This window comes from Vigna umbellata, chromosome 9 (assembly GCF_029865625.1).
Source record: "Vigna umbellata cultivar VRB3 chromosome 9, Vumbellata_1.0, whole genome shotgun sequence".
NCBI lineage: Eukaryota > Viridiplantae > Streptophyta > Magnoliopsida > Fabales > Fabaceae > Vigna > Vigna umbellata.
The window spans coordinates 12,387,803-12,411,261 of record NC_142173.1 but is presented as its reverse complement, the minus strand read 5'-3'; the positions used below and the strand labels follow the sequence as shown (position 1 = coordinate 12,411,261).

The window sequence follows — 23,459 nt, the reverse complement described above, 5'->3', positions numbered from 1 at the left end:
ATAATAGAATCGAGAGATGTTGGTTTTTATTATCTCTCAAGTTAAATATAAATAAATAATTTATTTGATATTAATTGAGGTAGTTAAATGATTTAATTTTACTACCTCTATTCAAAATAGTTCTGTTTATATCTAAAAATCCTTTTACTCAAACTTGATATCATAAAAAAAAAAAACCCAGAGTGAAACAAATTTTTGAATACACATGTATTGTCATCAGTTCTTACTTTTAATACAAGTTTTTGAAAATAAAACAAAAGTGAAACAAATCACTTCTATAATTATGAAAGTAAGAAACATCAAAATATTCTCAATGACAATACAAATTTATACTTAACACCATTGGCTCAACCTGCAACCAGAGATCACATGTTAACATAAACTGACAAAGTAACAACATAAACATCCCATTGTTTCATATATTTAATCTTTAAAAAACTATAATTTGAATATAGAGTAAATTACATGAGCCAAAAGCTACCCATTCACACACATGTGTGCAATAAATCATTTAGAAATTAATGGAGAAGAGAATAAACATCATTGGGTTTGGATTTGAGAAGAGGTCTCAATCTCCTCAATCCACTCAGGGGCAGGTTCAGTCCATGACCTAGGCCTAACCCCAGTTTTAAAATACAGTACCATTTCCATGGCTTCAAAGACCTTATGCTTGTCCAAAAAATCATTCCACACTCCACTCACTATACAGTAATTGTTGTTATACGGTGGCCGGTGGTGTGCAGCATGCTGTGACCGTGACACTAGCACGCCAGTCTCTTGCAACGCCACCACGAGCGGCGGAAGCCGGCTCTTCGTGCCATGTGCCCAAGCATGAAACTGTTGGCTAAACATGATGCAGCCAGAACACACTCCAACAAATCCTTGAACAATGGGGTCATGACAAAATATAGCTATAGGAAGCACAGTGAAGGTCACTGCACGTGCCAATGCATGCAAATTGTTAGCAAATTCACGTCTGGTAATAGTCCAAGGCCACCTGTGATGACCTTGGAAGGCTTCAATCTGAGCTCCAACAACTGGGGTTGAGCCATCACCATAATTGTCAATAGCCCAATGGTAAACCCCAGATCCAAGATCAGCTAAAATGTAACCAACCCAACTTGCTATAATCGGTTCAACCCACATGTTTGAATCCATTGCACCCTTTATAGACTCTCCCAAGGAAATGAGCAAAGTTGTGCACCCAACTGTCACCCATGCTCTGTGAGACCATGTTGATTGCAAATCAGTGTCTTTGTTAATTGGACGATGTTCATCAATGGTGGTAATGACCCTTGGTACCACAGGCACGAGTCTAGGCTCAATGACCAATGGCTTAACATTGGATTTTGGTGTAGAAGTGGTGGAACAACACACCCGCAATGGGTGAAAGGGTGAGCGATTCTTGCAAACTTTATGGTGCAAGTTTGGTGTATGCTTGTGTTGAGGTAAGGAATACATTGGAAGTGTTGAGGAATGAAGAAGAATCAAATTTGTTGAGTGGGAAAGAGCAAGATATAACAAATTTGGAGGTAGTCAATAGTGGTTGTGGGAAGAAAAATGCTGATTTTGTGGAAGTAGGAGAAGGCTAAATGATGTGGTGGGAAAGAAGGATTCGTGGTGTTGTTCAATTCTCATAGAAACTTAACATCAAATTTGTGTCACATATTTGACCATGGATTCCCTTATTTAGGTTTCATGTGAGCCAAAAAGCTTGGTAGAGCAATTTCCAATGCTTTGGACTAAAAGAATTGCTATTTTTTGGTGGTCCATTTATTTCATTAGATTGTGTGGTTGGGTGACTCACACAAGTGGAAAATTTGAAGTGCGTGGAACATTACTTGTACACCTTTTGTCCACTCACACGAAACTTTCTTTTGAGGATAACTTAGAAATAAAGATAGACATGTGAGGATGGGTTTCTTCCACGAATAAAATTTTGTAGAAGGTCCTTCTTGTAATAAATAGTCAGTGCAAAATTCATACACTGCTCGGTTTCAAATTGTGAATGTTTGAATGAGTTTTAACATAATTATTTTAAAATAAAATAAAATGAAAAAGAATAACTTCATTTTTAATGAACATGTAGAAATTCTCCTATATATTTTTTCTAAATTTTTATTTTTAACATGAAAATAAATTAATTTTAACGGATAAAAAAATCATCTTATTTTTTTTTAAATACTTATAGAGATAAGATATCTAAACAAATCTAAGTCCAATTCATACATTACAACACTCTTTATTAGTCTTAGTTTGTTCAACATTTTGATTCTGAGTCACTTACATAAATCAATCATGATTTCATATTCATAAAATTATTATAAATGACTTTAAATAAGTACACATATTTTTTTTTTCTTGTTGAATATGTGATTTTATTCTTAAAAGTTCCATCCAAACATTTGCTTTAATTTTTCAAACAATTTAAGTTCTATAAATATATAAAAAAAATAAAATTTACATTATATATACATTTTTATAATTTATTCTGAGAAAATTCCAGTATGCAAATCATATATATATATATATATATATATATATATATATATATATATATATATATATATATATATATATATATATAATAACATGATTTATAAATCTAGGCTTTGCAGTCTATTAGTAAAATAAGAAATTCTTATGGAACAAAATTATCTAATAAAAAAAAATATAAAACTACGACATTAAAAACATTAAAGATGATATAATGTTCATAAGTAACTAGACAAAGAAAGTATACAACTCGAGTATTACACGGTTAGTAATTACTCAGTTCTCTTTTCGTTTTTTCCTCTTTTTTTTTCCTACCTGTTTTCACTTTAAGATCGACACTCCTTTTGAAATAGCTCTGTAGATAAATGTATACTTCATGACGTAGACTTTGTTATAAAATAGATACGTAGAATAAAACTTGTCTAAGTGTATATTTTATTGAGTAATCAAGCGTAGCTTATAAAAGCCAAAAAACCAGTATATCACAACTGCTCTGCATAATGGGCAGTTACTGAAATTTAAAAACAGCACCTATCTAGGAATAAAATATGCTAACTGACTAATGACTTATTCTCCCTAATAAATAGGAGATTTATTTTAAAACATTTAAAATAACCAACATTCCCTCCCTTAAGCTATATGTTGTCACATTTAGCTTATTTCTCTTATGTCCACAACTCCAAGCATTCGACGTAGACTCTCAAATTGGTCAAGCTTCAATGCTTTGGTCATTATATCAGCCAATTGTTCTTCAGAGCAACAATAACTAAGACAAATAACTTGATCTTTAACCAAATCTCTAAGAAAATGAAATCTTACTGCAATGTGTTTACTTCTTCCATGAAAGACGAGATTTTTGGATAATTGAATAGTAGAGCTATTATCACATAAGATTTCTGTTGCACCTTCTTCTTTTGAACCGAGATGTTCTAAAATTCTGCAAAGCCAAATACATTGACATGCACAGAATGCCGCTGCAATGTACTCAGCTTCAGTTATAGATAAGCTCACCACAGGTTGTTTCTTCGATGCCCAAGAGACAGCTCCCGTACCCATTAAAAAAACTGAACCAGAAGTACTTTTTCGATCATCTAAGTCACCTGCATAATTACTGTCACTGTAGGCAACAAGACCAGTTCTTCCACTCTGTTGATAAAAGATTCCATACTCAATTGTGCCTTTAAGATATCTCAGGATCCGTTTGATCGCTGCCCAATGTGATTCCTTTGGATTTGCCATGTACCTGCTTATTAAACTTAGCCCATACATCAAATCAGGTCGAGTGACTGTGAGATACATAAGACTACCAATTGCTTGCTTAAACTTTGTGGTATCTATTGGGACTCCTTCCTCATCTCTAGACAATATTGTTCCCTGAAATTGTTTGGTGAACAATGTGTGTTCACTGGAACATCGATTAAACTTTTCTTTGGCAAAGTAGGCTTCAATTTTGCTATACCAAGCTTGTGGGGCCTGCTTAAGTCCATATAAAGCTTTCTGCAACCGGTAAACTTGAGTTTCTCGACCCTTTTGAATGAAACCTGCTGGCTGTTGAACATATACCTCTTCTTTAAGATCACCATGCAAAAACGCACTTTTTACATCAAGCTGAAATACTTCCCATGCATTTTGTGCAGCCAATGCTATCAAAATTCTCACTGTATCGAGTCTAGCTACAGGTGCAAATACCTCTGTATAATCTTTTCCATACTTTTGAGCATAACCTTTAACTACCAATCTGGCTTTATATTTTTCTACATGACCATTTTCATTAAATTTGGTCTTGTAAACCCATTTAAGACCTATGGGTGTAGATCCTGCTGGTGGATCTACAAGTTGCCATGTATTGTTTTTCTCAATGGCCTCCATTTCAGCTTTCATTGCTTCTCTCCATTGTTGACTCGTCCATGCTTCTTCAAAGGACTGGGGATCTACAGATTCTGCCAGCATCATTGCCAACAATTCATCACTTTCTTCCATTACCAAATTAGTTTCATAATCTGTCATCCAATTGGGAGTTCTTCGAATTCTGGTTGCCCTCCCTGCCATTGGAATATCAACATGTTTAGAACTTGATTCTGTTATAACAGGATCTACACCATCATTAATTGTAACTTCCTGTGAAGCAGATTCAGAGCGTTCCTGTGAAGAAGGTTCAGAACATTCTTGTGAAGCAGGTTCAGAATGTTCGTCTGTTGCAGTGGCTGTTTCTTCCCAGTCAAGAGCTTCTGTTTTATTTTTCTCAGAGCCATCTTACCAATTCCAGTTTTTCTCTTCTTCAAATACAACATCTCTGCTCACTATAACCTTCTTTGTAACAGGATTAAATAATTTATAAGCTTTTGGATTCATCACTTACCCCCAAGAAAATACATTTCTGACTTTTATCATCCAGCTTTCTTCTAGTATGATTTGGAACGTGAGCATGGGCAATGCAACCAAACGTTCGAAAATAATCCACCCTTGGTTTTGAACCACTCCACATCTCTTCTGGTGTTTGATGATTTAGAGCTGCAGTTGTAGGACTTCTATTCTGAACGTGGACACACCAGCGTACTGCTTCAGGCCAAAACTGTTTAGGAACCTGTTTTTCATGCAAAATCGTACGCATGGCATTCATGATGGTGCGGTTTTTCCGTTCAGCAACACCGTTTTATTGTGGGGTGTAAGCAGTTGTCAATTGCCTGGATATACCTTGTTGAGTGCAGAAATCTGAAAATTCCTTGGAAGTGAATTCTCCCCCTCTATCAGTTCTAAGGCAAGTAATAAAGGCACCAGATTCCTTCTCAACATTTGCTTTGAAGCTTTTGAAGGCTGTAAGTGCTTCAGATTTCTCATGCAGGAAATAAATCCAAGCCTTACGTGAATAATCATCAATAAAGCTTAGAATATACCTTTTGTTACTGTGAGAGGATGGTGAAATAGGGCCACAAATATCTGCATGAATTAATTGAAGCTTTGTGAAGGCTCGCCATGTGCTTTGCTTTGGCAACGTATCTCTATGTTGTTTGCCTACCAAACAGGCACTGCAAATATCTTTGGGTGGTTTTAGAAATGGTAATCCTATCACCATTTGTTTGCTAGCTAATGTACCAAGACTAATGTTAGATCATCCACAAGCTAAAGGCGTTGAGATGATGAAATCCATAGCAATATCCTCCTAAATCAGATTGGGAATGGGGAGTGGTTGAAGTAATCACGCTGGCAAGGATTAAGTTACTTTGGCCAGTTGGCAAATAACACATTCTTGGACAAATCTTCTTATATCTTCTTCCATTTTATGCCAATAAAATTGGGCACTGATTCTATCAATGGTTCGGTGAATACCAACATGATCACCAATTTTAGAGTTGTGAAGTTTGAGAGGATTTCTTTCCTCTTTTTCTCTTCTCTTCTCTTTTCTCTTCTTCAGCTCAAATGTGCTTTTTTTTTTAGCTCTTTGCTTTTGTTCTATCTTGAGTGCTTATTAGATATATGTTTTGTTGTAAGCTTCTCACTTGGCTATCCTCTTGAATTTGTTTTTGAAAGTTGTTCTATTTAAAGGCTTCATGAATAATTGTCCATTAGACTGAGCTTTTAGCCTTGATACTCGTGCTTTCTCTTTCTTTGTTGTACAACAACCGTTAGGTAAGTCAACTTGTGAGAGCAGGCGTGCTTTTTCAGTATTTTGCTTGAAGTAGGTTGTACGTTCCTTTTAGGTATGGCTTCAAGTGAAGAACATTCTTTGAATATCTCCTTTGTCTCTAACGTTCACTTTTGATATTTGATTTATAGCTTTGTGGATGCATGTATAATAACTAATCTGCAAAGAATAGAGTAAATTGTGCATGCAACAAATATGTCTTTTCTTATCACTTTTGTTGTTTTTGAACGTTGAGCATTTAATGTCATTTAATGCTTACTCAAAACAACAAAGTGCTTTTTGATTTTCTATCATTAGGTAGCTTTTTGCAATTAAGCTCTTTTCTGAAGATACCAAGTATTGTATGGAGACTTCATCTTTGGACGAAGTATTGTTTTAAGCTTATGGTATCGTTTAGTCATGTAAACTCTTCTTTTGGTTTTGTCTCTTTTTAGATACATATAATTTAGTTTGGAAAAGCTTTCTTTTTATATTTTAATAATTAAAGTCTTTTAAAGTGTTTTGTCAGAGACATTGTCTCAATTGTTCTAAATACCTCTTTTAGGAGTGATAAGCATTAAGCGTTTTACTTCAAGTCTCTTGGACGCTTTAGGAACAATAACGTTTAGCCATGCGTCTTGGTGTTTTAGCCTAGATGTTTTTCTATAACCTAAGGTCTTAAGTGCTTTCCTAAGCTTTTCTATGATGTGGATTCTAGTTCTAATTCTTTGTGTAGGTTTTCTATGTTTGAGGATTTGGTTCTAGGTTTCTCACCCTAAGTTGTTTTCATATTATTATCTCGTTTTAATGTTATTTGATTAAACTTCAAAACATGAGAGCGTTTGGGTGCATAGACGACTTTTGTTTTAACATAGGGTAACAGGTGGTTATTCGCTGACCGTAGAGACCAAGAGTGGTAAGAATACTCATCCAAGTTTAAAGTAACAAAAGTTTACTCGCTCACTGTGGAACCTAGGAGTGGTGTGAATACTCAGTGTAATCTTGTAAAGATTATAGTGGAACCCTCTATAAAGGAGACTGGACGGGAGTTAACTAGTATAAAATATTTGTGCAATTAATTCCTCCTTGCCTAAACGCCTCTCTTGCAAAACCTGTAGTTGAGTTTTTATTTATAAATGCACGAACCTCCCAAGTTAAATGATTATTGTTACACAAAGGAAAGCCTTATAAAGTCATCTGTGTACATTCTAAATAACACAAAAAAAACACTTCTTGATATAATCAAAGAAAATCATAAAGCTTTATAACATGCTATATCAGAAGGGTTGCGAAAAGAATTTTTCCATTAACACTCCCCCCTTCTAGTGTTTTTCACATACTTCTTAAGATCCCAACAAGCAACTGGTTCTTATTGATAAGCAACTCAAGATCCTTCAAAAAGGAACGAAAGGCCATAATCTTATTGAATCCTTTAAGGCCCCGAGAGAGCATTACACCATCCTTATGTAGTTCTATCTTGGCCACAGATGTCCTCATCCAATATAATATCTAATCCTTTTACCCTTGTGGAGTAGATCCTATCACGCACCTTCAAGTTCAAATAGAAACCTCAAACCAGATCAAGATATAATTTACCTTGCATTTCAAAAAGCGACATAATTCCTTGATGGAAGATCTGAGGTGGAAATAGAAAATCATAGATATGGAACCAATAGAGATCCACATATTTAGGAGAAATCAACTTCCTCTTCTTCCATAGTAGCAGGTTGTGAAGCTCTTCAGGTCTTGAGCTTTCTCCTTGTAGAATCAACCATAGCAGTAGTGTAGGATCAAGGAAAAAGATAGAGGGATGGAGCGCAAATATTCACACAAATGAGCAATAATGTATACAAAGCACAAAAGATGGTATACTAATCAATTATAGCCCCTATTTATACATATCAGATGGAAAATGCTTAATAAATGCATAATATAGTCGTTTTTTTACCGTTGCAATGACTATATGTTGAGTTCCCAACATTCAGAACTCGTGATAATCAATTATTGCTTCAGATAATCAATTATCGTTTCAAAAAACTGAAGCCCGAAACTTATGATAATCGATTATGGCTTCTTATAATCGATTATTCGAAAACTAATGACATTTTCTAATGGGAAGGATAATCAATTATTAGTAGGGGATAATCGATTAGTTCACGAGGATTTTCGAAAAACATGAAAATGCATTAAATAAGACCTCTAAAAGATTTCTAAGTTCCCAAATCCCTTCTAAGCTCATAAAATCTATCATTGGGCAATGTCTTAGTGAAAATGTCTACTAATTAGTGCTTGGTATCTACATGTTCTACATCACAGCTCCTTTTTGGATATGGTTTGTACAAAAGTGGGGCCTAATCTATATATGTTTGGTTCTAGATATCATAAAGGGATTCTTAGTGAAATATGGTCTAGGTATATATCAAAATCATCCATAAAATTTGTGCACAACAATTACTTACAACAATATACTCAGCCTCAGTGGAAAAGGTTTCACAAGCTTGTTTCTTAGAATCCTTGGAAACTAAGGAACTACCTAAGAGGTGACATGTACCATTTGTGCTATTTCTATCTATCTTACATCCTCCATAATTTGCATGAGAAACCCTACAAGACAAGGTTAAGCTTCTGAAGGATACCACAAACCAAAGGACATATTTCCCTTAAGGTATTTAAGGATACGCTTAACTACGGTGAGATGAGATTCCCTAGAACTAGACTAGTATCTAGCACATACATAAACACTTTGCAAAATATCTGGCATACTAGTAGTAATATATAATATAGCCCTATCATGCCTTTATATAGAGTTTGGTTTACGAGCATACCTGATTCATCCTTGTCTAGATAACATGATGTCCATTGGAGTGGATGCCTCCTTAGCTTTGTCCATTTCAAACTTCTCCGGGATTTCTTTACAATATTTACTTTGAGAAAGAAACGTACCTTCTTTCGTTTGCTTGATTTGTAAACCAAGGATGAATGTCAACTCTTCCATCATTGACATCTCAAATTCACCCTGCATGGTCTTAGCACAATCCTCACAAAGAGATTTATTAGTTGATCCAAAAATAATATCCATCAACATGTACCTGGGTAAGCAGAGTATGTTTTCCTACTCTTTTAATAAATAAAATGGAATTAACTTTACCTCAATTAAATCTATTTTCTATTAGAAAATTGCTAAGTCTTTCATACTAAGATCTAGGTGCTTGTTTTAAACCATAAAACACTTGCTTTAATTTAAAGATGTGATTTGGAAATTTATAATATTCAAAACTAGGTGGTTGTTAAACATATACATCTTCTTTAAGAAAACTGTTTAGGAAAGCAATTTTAACATCCATTTGATATAATTTAAATTTCATAATAGATGTATAAGCAAGAAGTAGGTGTATTGTCTCTAACCTGGCAATAGGAGCATATGTTTCATCATAATCAATACCTTTTTCTTGACTATTGTTTTGTGCTACAAGCCTAGCTTTGTTCTTGGTTATGTTTCCATCATTCAGTTTGTTTTTGAACGCCCATTTTGTTCCTATCACTTGATGAGTATCTTTTCTAGGGATTAATTCCCATACTTGATTTCTTTCAAAGTGGTGTAGTTCTTCTTGCATTGCGATACATCATTGATAATCTTGAAGAGCTTCTTTTATGTTCTTAGGTTCTAACTGTGAAACAAAAGCCACAGTCATGCAATAATTTCTAAACTTCTTCTAGTACTTATTTGTAAAACAAAAAAAAAATCATATTTTGGTCCAAAAAAAAAATATTTGGGTCCTTTGGGTTGAATATAAAATTTTTTGAATTATTTTATAACTGAAGTAAATGTAAGGAACACCATAATGTTTAATTTTACATTTATTTAAGGTATGACCCATTTTCATGCAATAAAAACAAGTAACAACATTTGGGTTCCTATAAGTAATTCCTTTCTTTACCAAACTCTACGAATTATTTTACTTTTATTTTTATAATGAGGAACATACTTCTTTTCTATAGCATTTTTACTACATTCAGCATAGGTTGTTTTATTTAGTAGCTTCTTTTTATTTATGCAAGAAATACATTCATCAGTCCTTTTTCATAATATAAATTTTATTTTTCAAATTGTTATTTTCTTGTAGACTATTTTCAAATTTTAAATTTAATTATTTAAAATCTTTTTTCAATTTCTTATGACCAATATCCAATTTTTCGGATTCAATTAATAATTCTTTATAAGTGTAAAGCAATTCACTATGACTATAATAAGAATTTTCAAAATCGCTAGAGGAACTTACTTGACTTTTAGATATATTGTTGTCTACCATTAAACAAATGTTGCTTGCTTGTCATAATTAATTGAGCTTGATGTTAATTCATTATCATCATCCCAAGCAATGTAAGCTTTCTTTTTCTTTAAGATTTTCTTTGTATTTCTTTCTTCACCCTTCTTTTGATTTAGGCAATCAACTTTCATGTGTTTTTTTTCTCCTTCATCCCGCTTTTGAATCTTCTTTTACCTTTAGACTTCATGAACTTGCTTAGCTTTTTAATGACAAGACTCATATTTTCTTCATCTTCATCAGAGTCTTCATACTCTATGGTACTCTTCACTTTTTCAACCTCATATTTGAAGGCTAACGTCTTTTTCTTGCATTGTTCCTCGTCCTCTTTCAATCTTCTGAGATCAAGTTCATGTTCTTTCAACTTACCAAACAATGTAGCCATCAACATGGTGTTGAGATTTTGTGACTCGCTTATCGTAGTCACCTTGGGTTGCCAAGTCTTGTCAATGATATACGAATTTTTATATTTAACTCATAATTATAGAAAGACTTACCTAACCTAATGAGATTGTTAAAATAGAATGACTCAATTTCTCACACCAAGAGGGGGAGGGGGGGAATTGGTGAGATTGAAAAACAAAATCTTTTAAAATCTTTTTCCCAAAAATGAGGCCTTGATACTTTTCTTGAATCACAAGGTAAAAGATTTTCAATGCATGAAAACTTAATCGAATGAATGCAGAATGTAATCGATTGAATCAAGAGAGTAGAGATGAGAAAATTCAAAACACTGTGTTTTTATACTAGTTCGGCCAAGCCTACGTCTAGTGTCCTTTCCAACCATAGGAAGCCAATGCATTATAATGATCGAGGATTTTACAACAAGGCTTTTATAGCGACCACACGTCAAAAATATAAAACATCTCTCTAACCCTCTAATCAAAATATAGGCAGTAAACAAGAAGACCAGCAGCAAGAATCCCCTCTCCTACTATCTAAACCCTTTGAGACACTCTCAAAGTCAAGAACGCCACACACTCTTCTTCCTGTAATCACAACAGGGAACCTCAAACCAATCTTCAAAAGATTGCAGAATCTGATCTCTCAATGACACCCAAATGTGCAAGTTGATCAGCCTTTGAAAAACACAACAGTCTTGCTCTTCAAGAAATCACAAGTAGTTGATCACCACGATCACTCTGGTTTCTTGGAGCTTTTCTTTTCTTTTTGCAAGATCACAACTTTATGCAAAAGATATGAAAATGTTGGAATCACAAAAGTTCTTACAGAAATCAAATTTGTGTCAATTTATAGAATAACACATCTTAGACGCAATTTAATCGACTTAGTTACTAATGCATTCGTATACAGCAATTATGTTATAACAGTTAGCAACAATCACGACAATTAATTGAATGCGCAATTAATGCAGTGGACTATCATTTAATGTTTGGTCAACACAATTAAAAATATGACCGTTAGACATTTATGTCAAGCATTAACAAAATTTCAAAACAATAACAGACTTAATCAAATACAGCACACATGCAATCGATTAAGTAAAAATGTTAAGCATAGTTTTGAAAATCTTTCTCCTTGAAAAAAAATCGCACAACACACTTGAAAATAGTTTGTGGAAAGACACGAGTTTTAATCGATTCATCCCATAATGAAATCGACTTAAAATTGTTATTTTGCCACACATTTAAAGTTCAACTAAGTGCTTGTGGTTTTCCCTTTCAACATTGTATGTCATGCATTCACATATAAAAACACATTTGTAACACAGTGATATGCAATGACCAACACAAGCATGCTCTCATATATGCGTAAACAGATTTAACACATTGATCAAAAGCATATATCATGTAAATATAGAACATGTAACTCAGAACACACATGTATTATTAATTATGTGTTGTCATCATCAAAAATACAAATATCACTGAGATTGTGGGTTAAGCTGAACCTTTGCTCCCCCTATCAACAATCTCAACAGAGATGATTCACAATGTGAGTGAAACGCTTTTGAACACCAATGATTATTTCTCCTTGCTTCATTCAAAACATCTCATATTTCTGGGTCAAGGTATTCCTTCTTGCTCTTCTTACATCATTCGTACAATTGTGAGTGACCCTTAGCATCTTCGACATCGCTTGTGCATTCTTACAAGTTGAGACCTTGTAAAGCTCATCAACAGTTAAGGCATATAATATAATATTTCGAGCGTTTACATCATGTTGAGTTCTTCTTCTATCATTACCATTCCATTGGTCACTTGGTCACTGGGTTTTGGTTCCTAAAAGTTCTTAATAAATACACTAGGAACAAAAGGACCATTTGTGACAGTTTCCCAAATCTTAGTATCAACAAATTCCATAAAAATTTGCATTTTGACTTTCTAGAAAGCATAATTTTCACTAGTAAACAAAGGAGGCATGTTGATAGAGGCACCCTCAACAAATGTTTGATGATCCCCTGCCATTTGAATGACAATCAAAGCAAGCTCTGATATCAATTGTAAGGGTGGTGCAACAGAATGTTTAGCGTGAACAATAAACCAAGAGGGGGGTAAACTGGTTTTTTATCACAAATGTGTGCCTTTAATATATTTCTCTTAATTTTAATTTCCTTAGCAAGTAATTAAAACAATAATAGAGTGTAAGGGAGAGAAAAAATTGCATAAATAATTTTATATTGGTTTAGATCACAGGGATCCTACATCCAGTTTCTAATCCCAAATAGAGATTAACGTTCCACTATCACAAAACCAATAAACTATTATAATCACATAGAAAGACAAGTTTAAGGGTTTATAAAACACCTTTATTGTTATCACAAAAGATGAAACTGACCTCTCCTAAAGGTCACAATGGATGAACTCCTCCTTCAAATGCTTCATGAAGGATGAACACTTCCTTTGAATCTTCACAAAGGATGATATGTTTCACTCAGCAACAATAGAAACACTCAATCACACTCCTAGTGAAAGTTCTCACTCTTGATAACACAAAGTTCTCAAGTCCAAAGCACAAGGGTTAAACAAACCTAGATCACACTTTTCACAATTTAAACAAACAAATATGTTTTTCGTTGCTATAATGAGAGTCTAAAACACCTTTATAAAGACCTCACTCAAGGACACCTCTAAAAATCCGTTGTCAGCTTTTTCTCGCGTGATAATCAATTATCCACTTATGGTGATTGATTATGCATTTAATGAATGCACAATAGCCAAAAACATGCCTAAAACCTCCAACGAATAGTCGTGATAATTGATTATAGATAATCGATTATCATAGTTTTGTAATCGATTATTCTAGAGCCAAAATTGAGTTTTTAGTGACCTTTAAAAACATTTTTGTGATAATTGATTATCTTAAGTAGTTAATCGATTATAAATCCCTATATATAAAGCCTAAATTACAAGGAACCAACAACATATAAAGCCCTATATATAAAACTACTTATTACAAAAGTTTTAACACGTAAAACAAGTCTTCATGAAGGTCTTATAGCAAAGTAAGAACTTGAGACTTGATTTGGGCATGATAAAAAATTCTATACTACATGATTTTGCTAACACACTTCCTTCTCAAAATGCATTGATGCAATTTCCACTCATTCTGCATCTGATGTGTTGTGATAGTTAAAAAAATTATCTATCTTAAAACTCCACTCTAACATTGACGAAGAACCATCAAAATGAGGAAACCCCAAGGAAATATCTCACTACTCAGAGAAATCATTGTGATGGTAGATACTTTCATTGTAGAGCTTGAGTTCTTCCCTAATTGTTAGCGAAATTAAGTAACAGTTGCTGTAACACTACTTTGATCTCTTCCATCCTGGTTTCTTGTACTTGTTTCTTAACTTCCATCATTTTTTGTAGTTTGTCTACTATGGTGGCCAAACAACGAATATCCTCATCATTTGTACAAATCTCTGCTTGCATCTCCTTCATTCTAGTATTCTCCACCATGGAATTCAATGAAAGCACCAAAGTAATGGATTAAACTCAAAATTACATAATCAACCACTATAATTGTAATATGAAAACAAAATAATAACACTTCTAAAATTTATTTAACACATAATTAGAATTATATAATTTAAACAACTCAATGCATAGAATTATATTCTGTTAAACTTGAAGAGAACATCAACTCATCAAGCATTCTATTCCTATAAGTGTTAAACAAGACACGGAGAGGTAAGAAAAGAGAGGTCAAGTAGAAAATTGAATTATGAGAGGAAGAATGTTTCAGAGAAAATCAGAGAGAGAAAGTTCCATACCACACAATGGTACTTCCACATCATGTAGTCATGCCATTTAGCACTCTCTTTCTTGACGTGACAACTCTTACGCAGTGTATTTTCATTTTCTTCTTTGGACGTGGCCACTACCTTTATTTAACCTTTTCTCTATAATAACACCAACCCTTTTGTTTGTTATAGTCTGTGGTAGTAACAACATGCCACTTTTTTTAGTTCTCATGGTTGTGTTATTTTGTTGTTATTTTTAACCATTAAGGTATTTGATTTTATGTTGTATTTATTATATTAGTTTAATCGATGTTCTAGTGAACACACCTTGTTCACCAAACAAGTTCAGGGTAATATTTTAATAATCAGTCTTTATGTTGATGATTCGCTCTTTACTAGAAATAGTAAACATGTGTGAAGAGTTTAAAAGTTCAATGAAGCTAGAATTTGATATGAATGATCTGGGCAAAATGAAATATTTTCTTGGAATAGAAGTCATACAAAGCAAGGTAGGAATTTTCATTTGTCAAAGAAGATATTTATGGGAGATATTGGCTCGGTTCAACATGACAGATAACAATCTAGTAAGAAATCCTATTGTATCAGGAATAACACTGTCTAGATATAAGGAATGGGTCACAATCGTTGCTACAAAGTTTAAGCAAGCAATTGGTAGTCTTATGTATCTCACAATCACTCCACTTGATTTGATGTATTGGGTAAGTTTAATCAGCAGGTACATGGCAAATTCAAAGGAATCACATTGGGCTATGGTAAAATGGATCCTAAGATATCTTAAAGGCACAATTGAGTATGGAATGTTTTATCAATAGAGTGGAAGAACTGGTCTTATTTCCTATAGTGACAGTAATTATGCAGGTGACTTAGATGATAGAAGAAGTACTTCTGGTTCAGTTTTTTAATAGGTATGGCTGTTGTCTCTTGGGCCTCAAAGAAACAACCTATGGTGAGCCTATCTACAACTGAAGCTAAGTACATTGTAATAGCATTTTGTGCATGTCAATGTATTTGGCTTTGCAAAATTTCAGAACATCTCGGTTTAAAAGAAGAAGGTGCAACAAGAATCCTATATGATAACAGCTATACTATTCAGTTGTCCAAGAATCTCATCTTTCATGGAAGGAGCAAACACATTGTAGTAAGATTTCATTTCCTTAGAGATTTGGTTAAAGACCAAGTTGTTTGTCTTAGTTATTATTACTCTGAAGAACAATTGGCTGATATAATGACCAAAACATTGAAGTTTGAACAATTTGAGAGTCTACGTCAAATGCTTGGAGTTGGGACATAAGTGAAGTAAGCTAAATGTAACAACTACATATAGCTTAAGGGAGAGAATGCACTAGTAAAAAACTAGTATTTTAACGTGCCATATATGCTTCGGTTTTATAAAAACCAAAGCATATAAAAACACGGTGGCATTTTTGTAATAATAGCAAAGTTATATGTCTTGGTTCTTTAGAAACCGAAGTAGAAAGGGTCTATTGCCTCGATTATAAGAGAAACCGAGGCATAATAACCTGCAAAATTCACCTACTTTTCTGCAAGTCAGACTTTTCAAATCTGGAAGAGACTTAATGCCTCGGCTGAGAGGTTACCTGAGGCATAAAAGTGACTTAGTGCCTCGGTTGAGAGGTGCTAGAGGCATAAAAGCTTGCGTATTGAAGTTCCCCAAGTCTTCCCCCTTTCTTTGTCTCGCGTCTCGCGCAAGAGGTTCTTTCTTTCTCACTGCTTTCTCACTTCTTCCCCCTTTCTCACTGCTTTCTCACTGTGTGAGAGAGGTGACCCGGGGCACCTGTCTTCTTCCCCCCTTCTCACTACTTTCTTCTTTCTTTCTCGCGCGAGAGGTGACCTGAGGCATAAAATCACTTCTTTCTTCTTCCTTTCTTGCAGACAAACTGGGAGGACGCGACTAGGGTGCGACAAGGGCACGATGAAAGAACGGCGACGACACAACACCGTGAGGGCTGTAGCGACGCTGCCTCCACAAGGGTTCCATCTTCGTCATCTTTGCAAGAACTCTTATTCGTTTCCACAAATTCCTCCTGGTTCTAAAATTAAGGTTCTACAGATGGGGAAAGGGGAAGAACATTTTGCCTTCTTACTCCTACGCCGCTATGGAGAGGATGGAGGCGTGGCCATGGATGGCAGCTTAAGGAGTTCGCGATTGAAGCTCATGGTTGTGCTTGCGAGGAAGAAAAGAACTCGTCTGCGTCAATGGAGGTAGGTACCATGAAAAGGATTTGCGATTTTTGAGTTTGGTTTCTACGCTTTCAGGTTCCTGGTGAATAAGATGAATGATGGAGCGAACATTGTTTTTGTGATTCTGTTTGCAGGTTGGGGTGGAGAAGATTGAATCAAGGAGGCGTGATTTGCTTTCTGGTTCTGTCAATTGAGGAGGATGAACTCGCGAATCACAGTGACGTCGTTCTGGGTTCTTTTATGGTGGTCTGGTTGCGGAGCGGAAAGGGAAAGCGTTCTGGGTTATATGAAATTAGGTTTCTGAAATTGGGAAGTCTTGGGTTTCTGTTTTGATCTTGGGTTGGGATTTTGTGCTATTGTTTTGATTTTGGGTTGGGGTTTTTGTCAGACATAAATTTTGGAAACACTTTGGAGTTTGAGACACTGAAGAGCGATGTAGAGGAAAATGCAGTTTTAACAGAAGAGGATATGGACTTAGGGGATGAGAAAAGATATGAGAATTTTGATGTTGGATATGAGCCTGATGATTTCACCGAAGAGGATGAAACTATAATGGATGAGCTTGGAAAGTTGGAAGAAGAATACAAGCTAGAAGAGTCTTCAGGAAAAAATTTTGAAGATAAAAATATCAATTTTTATTAGGTTTGAGGTTAGTCTCCAAAAATTCATATTTTAGTTTCTAAATCAATTTCTTACAAATTCTTATATATTCATTTTTAATATGTAATATTTCATTTTATTTTTTTATTGTAACAAACATACTCTCAACTTAAATGCTTCTTCATACATCCCAAATGTTTGCTTTTTATTTTACTTTATGGATTGGCTAATCCAAAAGCTATTAATTTATGTCATTTAACATTCCAAACGATTTGGAAAGAAAAAGTGGTGTTAAAAAGAACTTGATGGAGTGCAGAAACTTACTGTCATAATTAGTGATCTTAACAGTTTGGCCTGATTTGGTTATCGTGAATTCAGGTTTTTTCAGCAACACACTCCTTTCCTTATCATAAAGCATATTTAGTTCTCAAAAGAGCATTATACATAAGAAACTTCACCAACTTTCCATGCTCCACAAGCACAAATTAATCTCTGGTTATCAGTTTTAAAATACTGCTTGAACTTATCCATGGACAAAAGTTTCATCAACTTCCCAAATGCAAAACACAGGTTCATTCCCTTTTTGGATATCACAATCTTGGCCAGTTTTCAATATGAAAAGGTTCTAGCCAACATTCTTCATGATCCAAAATATTAAAAGTTTTATATTTTCCCATAACAAACACCAGCATTGTGCTACAGATAGAGTGAAAAAAGCCCAAGCTATTTTTATATGTAATTCTAAACCATGTATTTTATAGTAAATACAATAGAAAATGCAAGCAATACAGGGAAAGGTGTAAAGACAATAGAATATGCACTTAGACTAAATACAGGGAAAGATGTAAAGACAAGAACTGAAATATCACAGTTTACTCACTCCCTCGAATAAACAAGGTCAAACCAATCAAGTTGCTACTGTGCCAGTACTAATATGAGGCATTGCTTCATGATTTGCATTCAAGACCAAACTCTTGCTAATCTGTTGTTGAGGAATAACAAGACCAGGGGATTTTAAGGAGTCATAAGTTTATTCCTGAGTTCATTTCTCTTCTGATCAACACATCCTGAGCTGATCAAAGAGGTTATCCAGATATCGTCAGATTTTACCGGCTCATCATCGTCATTCCTGTGCCAACTCCAGAAAGCATGGGTAGAGTTTACAATCTTTAGCTCGCCGTGACCAAAACTGGCTTCACGGAATTCTGACCATATTGGCTGTGGATTTATATATCTGTCAACAAACAATAAGGTGACGTGACCACAAAAATCGTAAGAATGACACAAGTTATATACAAGCAGCATGCAAGTTGTGTTTTGACAAATTGAGTTTACATAGATTTTTTGAAATAACAAATGGTCAAGAGAAAGATATATTTGGTTTATGCTGAATCAAACTTACCTATGAGCTAAGCCTTCTTTGTTTCCTCCATCACCAATGGTTATATGGACTGAACCACAAGGGTCAACTCTTCCATTGTATACACGTTTCTGCCAACAAGACAAGCACAGTTTAAAATCCTAATACAATCAAACTTAAAAGAAACAAAACTCTGTAGGCATACCGAGCGTTCATAAGCATGCACATGACCAGCAAGAACTAAATCGACGCTAGCAGCATTAAGTAATGGCTCCATAGCTGCCATCATATCAGCGCCTTCACCTTGATGAGCAGTGTTACTATTATACCACGGCACATGAAATAACACAAGCAACCAAGGTGTCCTTTTCCTGTCCACCTTTGAAAGATTTTCCTACAGATTATTGACAAGAACATTAGGCCTGTGTACATAAACATATTTCAAGTAAAAATGTAAAATCTCTGGAAATGTTTATTATAATATAATGTCACAAGAATATCAGCAGAACACCAAGAATGACTTTATCGTCTAAATCTTTCCTTCTCTTCATAGATATACATTGAAATGTTCAACTATGCATAATGGAGGATATTTAAATTCACAATACTAAAGATCTCCAATATCTGAGTTAAAGACATGACCCCAATGTTGGTTTTATGAAGCCTTATCATTTTTAAGTAGGTTATTTTGCCAAAGCCATGTGAAAATACAATGCATGCCTCTGTTACCACGTATTTTTAACATCAGTGTGCTCTACATTAGGCTTCATGCTCGAGTGTAAGCAGTAAAAAATGAAATCGAGGAAGGAAAGAAGCAATTGTGTTTTTAATTTCTTCATAATTCCATTGAGAGATTTGAAGGCAACAGGATGTAAGAAATACAGATGCTAGTCATTGCTTTTTAAACGAATATTTAGTCTTGTGACTGATGACAAGACATATATGGATCAATTGACTTCATTTGGAAAATCTGTAACAAGATAAATAAAGAACAATAAAAAACAAGGACATTGTGACAGTTGAAAAGTAATATAACATATTAAGGCATGAAGAATACAGGAACCGAAAGCAATCTTATCCAACTCATATATTAATGACATATTCTCATTGGAAAAAAAAAATGAAAACTAACAGTCTAAAATTCCAAAGCAAGAATTCTTCTACATGGCCATGATGAATCATGAGTTAAATATCCCAAGAGTCCAAGACTGTCACAGATCAAATTTAGTTTTCCCCTGTGGATATGATACATGCCATTCCTAATAATAAAAAATCATACTGTGCTTCTAACCATTGCTGAGAATGCTTTTCATTAAAAGTGTAGACTAAAACCAAAAACTAGAAAATGAAAACCTAGCACAGAAGAAGCTTTTGTTATCCACATTTATTCTCTCCAAGCACTTACTACTTAATGGTGGAAATAGATAAAGCAAGACTTGTCAGAATATAGTAACTACTAATCTGTTAGAGAAACCAACAAACCTTAAGCCATCTATTTTGTTCAGAGTATTCATCATAATCTGTATAGGACCCAAGCATGATAACGTGAGCACCTGCAACTTCAAATGAATAAAAGAGATTTGAATTTGATCCGCTTTCCTTAAATGGCATTTTCCATCTGGAATTATAGGACACAAACCCATCCTTTAACAAAGGTATGCTTTCTACTTCATGGTTCCCTTGTGTTACCATCCATGGTCTTGAACTAGCAAGTGGCTGCACTAGCCTACCAAAGGAGTCCCATCGATGCTGGATGTAATCAGCATATGCTAGGTCTCCTGGAAGTAGATGAACGTTATACTTACATTGGTCAATGTGATCCAATGTTGATTTAGTCCATTCAGTTTGACCCAAATCCCCAGCCACAGCAAAAGTGATTGGAAGTTGAGCTGGAGGAGTTCTGAGCTGGAACTCGGGACCTTGTCCACCACATCTATAATAGTACACAGAATCATGTTCTAAAGGACCAATAACGGCATGGTGTATCTTTCCTGAGTTATAGAACACATAACTGTACGAGGTGGTCTCTCCTTCAGCTACAGAGCCATATTGCCCTGGCAGTGTTCCATATTCTACAATTGAAGGTGCAGAATTATCATCAGTAATCCAAGTAACTCTCATGTGCTGGTCTCCTGCTAAAGAAATGTGTACCTGGAATATAAACTTTGATGATAAGAATCTAAATCAACTGATACTAATTGAGTAGTTCAACAATTAACATAGAATTCACCAAAATAAAGGAGGGCAGTTTAAATTCAAATAAGAAACATTCAATGAAAGCGTTTTGCAGAGTACAAGCATTACAACAAACAAACGATCACTACAAACAGACATCATATAATGATTTCTCACCACTTAAGACACCCTGTTTTAATGAGGAGTATAATCACAAACATATTGAGGGTGCAAATTGAATACCATCCACATTGCAGTGCCAACCTCCCAAAGAAATTTTCATCATAACAATCAAGATCAAATATGACTCCAATCACAAAATGCTGCTAATCAATTAGTCTAATGTCATGGACCTCAACCAAGTAGTCACAAATCAAAGAAGTGGTGCTTCACTGAATTTCACTTCAATCTCTCCGTATATCACAATTTCTATTACATAAAATCCCTAAGGGGAAAAATATCAAAGAAAGGAGACATCTCTCTTTTTCCCAGGGGGAATCCTTAGAATTACCACAGCTTAGCTTTCAATTCGCCTCTGACCATCAAATGAAATGTGAATAACCCGCCCTCCCCTGTTTGAAACAAAGGGTGCTTCCGGTTCTGTCGGTGCTTGAAACAATTTTGTCTTCTCCATATTACTATATCTCTAGAGTCAATAATTTTATATGAGGAACTACTGAACTCAATCACTTGCTGCCGTTACTCTTCAGTTTTCTGTTGAGGTCTATCCTGTAGAGGTACTCCAATTGGATCAGTGATCGATTTCTAGGTTTCGCCGTAAACCTAGTTGGTTACTTCCAATTACGTAAATCAATAGTTCAAACCGCACTCAAAGGTAGGGCATTTCCCATTTTTATAGGAACTTCTGTACCAGAAACAATGGTATCTCCAATTATAGCCCCTCTGGGGTGTAAAATATATTTTTTCTCACCATAGTAGCAGGGCCGAAACCGTGTAAGAACAAAGAATTGTGCTCAATGAGGACGAACTTTGAAATACCTCATTCATTTATGTAATTCACAAAGTAAAGGAAAACCATTCTAAATTAAGACACACCAGAAACATAAACACTTAGGGTCCGTTTTTATGAGATTAAAAACTATTTTCTGCAACAACTTCAAACTACTCACCAATTAATCTCTCATCAAAATACTATTATGTTTTGGAAATTCTATCCAAAACAAGTGGTCTAAAATCCTAAAAACACGAACACTTAGATGCTTTGTCTCATTCTTCTCTTATTTTCGTCTTATTCAACCTATATCCCAATTCTACACAGCCATGTGCCACCACTCTGCAACAACTTTCGGGACTCTGCACCAACTTTCGGAACAACCTTTTCGTCCGCTAAACATTGTACTAGTATAGATTATCCATTAGATTTCTCAGTGACTAATCTTTATCCAAAAATCTGGTTGGGTTGCGGGAGTCTCTCATTCCAACTAATTTTATTACATCTACAAAACTTAAAACCGAGATCATACTTAAAAGACACAAGTCCATTCCACCCAGTTTTAAGTGTGATCTTCTTGGTTGAACATTGTTTACTTGCATGTTCAAAGTTAATAACAGTTTTGAAATAAAAATGAAATACACCCATGTTAATCTTTCTTATTTTTTCCTTGCAAAAACCCAGATTCTGAACCAAAAGCACAAGAAAACAAAGAATGGAAAAGAGTGGTATTGATCAGCCATAAGCAAAAGGGTATATAAAAAAACTGATTTAATTGAAGAATACAGAGTGTTGAAGAGTCTGACCTGTTGAGGATAAGAGGAGGGTTGAGAATGCCATGGAAGATGCAAAGCTTTTCGAGGCGGAGGTCGAATGTAATCAGCCGCAACAGTTGCAGACCGAATCAATAAAACCGTTAGGAGTAGTTTCAGTTCCATTTGTGTGTCAACACAAACCTCTGTCAATAACGTTGGATCAGCACGATGACAATGTACTTCTGGAATCTATCATCACTGTTCACCACGCCGGGATTCAAGTCCGTGGATTTTGGCAATAGTGCACCACTTTTTGTTTTGTAACTGTGTGACTGATTAGTTTATAATATTCACTCGATCAACTTTTTGTTTCGTTCAATATACTTTGAATTTTTCTTTTAAATAATGATACGGAGTTTTATTTTGAATACTGAAAGGGGATACATATTTATATTCCACGTTATAAAGAAAAATACTCATAAAAATATAATTTTTTTGTATTTAAAAAAATTAATATCAAATAAATATAAAAAATGAATTTGTATAAAAATATTTATTTTATTTTACTTTTGGAGATAAAATACCTGCTACAGAGTTAATATCGTACAGCAAAATCCGTTTAGCAGAGAAAATACCTGGTACAGAGCTAACATCGTACTGCAAATATTTGTTCTATCGTTATTTATTTATAACATTCAAATTCTTAGTATTAATGATTTTTAGACCAATTATTTTTATAAT

At 34.6% G+C, this 23,459-nt stretch overlaps 3 protein-coding genes across 5 annotated transcripts; 1 reads left to right on the top strand and 2 right to left on the bottom strand.

Annotated features, from left to right (window-relative positions):
• Positions 1-391: 391 nt before the first annotated feature.
• On the bottom strand, positions 392-1,599 carry LOC148192572 (fatty acid desaturase 4, chloroplastic-like). The gene has a single exon (XM_088099087.1). The coding sequence runs from the start codon at positions 1,459-1,461 to the stop codon at positions 541-543; it is 921 nt and encodes a 306-aa protein (XP_087955213.1). The 5' UTR covers positions 1,462-1,599; the 3' UTR covers positions 392-540.
• Positions 1,600-16,166: 14,567 nt separating this feature from the next.
• Positions 16,167-17,694, top strand: LOC124823055 (uncharacterized). Of its 3 annotated transcripts, XR_015782144.1 has the most exons (4): positions 16,167-16,387; positions 16,568-16,666; positions 16,746-16,897; positions 17,011-17,694. XR_015782144.1 is itself a non-coding variant. In XM_047295180.2 (3 exons), exons 2-3 carry the CDS (start codon positions 16,608-16,610, stop codon positions 17,207-17,209), a joined length of 489 nt encoding a protein of 162 aa, XP_047151136.1. In that variant the 5' UTR covers positions 16,189-16,387; positions 16,568-16,607; the 3' UTR covers positions 17,210-17,694. The 3 variants fall into 3 exon arrangements, 2 of the variants coding, with proteins under 2 accessions (XP_047151136.1, XP_047151137.1); XM_047295180.2 differs by having other exon boundaries at positions 16,189-16,387; positions 16,568-16,897; XM_047295181.2 differs by lacking the exon at positions 16,167-16,387 and having other exon boundaries at positions 16,395-16,897.
• A 487-nt stretch (positions 17,695-18,181) lies between these two features.
• LOC148192571 (purple acid phosphatase 18-like) lies at positions 18,182-23,049 on the bottom strand. Its single transcript, XM_088098680.1, has 5 exons — positions 22,770-23,049; positions 20,319-20,987; positions 19,042-19,230; positions 18,879-18,967; positions 18,182-18,710 (listed from the first exon to the last, which is right to left on the bottom strand). Exons 1-5 carry the CDS (start codon positions 22,899-22,901, stop codon positions 18,491-18,493), a joined length of 1,299 nt encoding a protein of 432 aa, XP_087954806.1. The 5' UTR covers positions 22,902-23,049; the 3' UTR covers positions 18,182-18,490.
• Positions 23,050-23,459: the final 410 nt, after the last annotated feature.

Coding starts and splice junctions, on each gene's coding strand:
- LOC124823055 (XM_047295180.2), top strand. CDS start 16,608: ATGAAAGAACGGCGACGACACAACACCGTGAGGGCTGTAGCGACGCTG. Junction 16,898..17,010: donor ACTCGTCTGCGTCAATGGAG/GTAGGTACCATG, acceptor TTCTGTTTGCAG/GTTGGGGTGGAGAAGATTGA.
- LOC148192571 (XM_088098680.1), bottom strand. CDS start 22,901: ATGGAACTGAAACTACTCCTAACGGTTTTATTGATTCGGTCTGCAACT. Junction 20,988..22,769: donor CCTCCTCTTATCCTCAACAG/GTCAGACTCTTC, acceptor TTTATATTCCAG/GTACACATTTCTTTAGCAGG. Junction 18,711..18,878: donor AAAGAAGGCTTAGCTCATAG/GTAAGTTTGATT, acceptor GTTTGTTGACAG/ATATATAAATCCACAGCCAA.
- LOC148192572 (XM_088099087.1), bottom strand. CDS start 1,461: ATGTATTCCTTACCTCAACACAAGCATACACCAAACTTGCACCATAAA.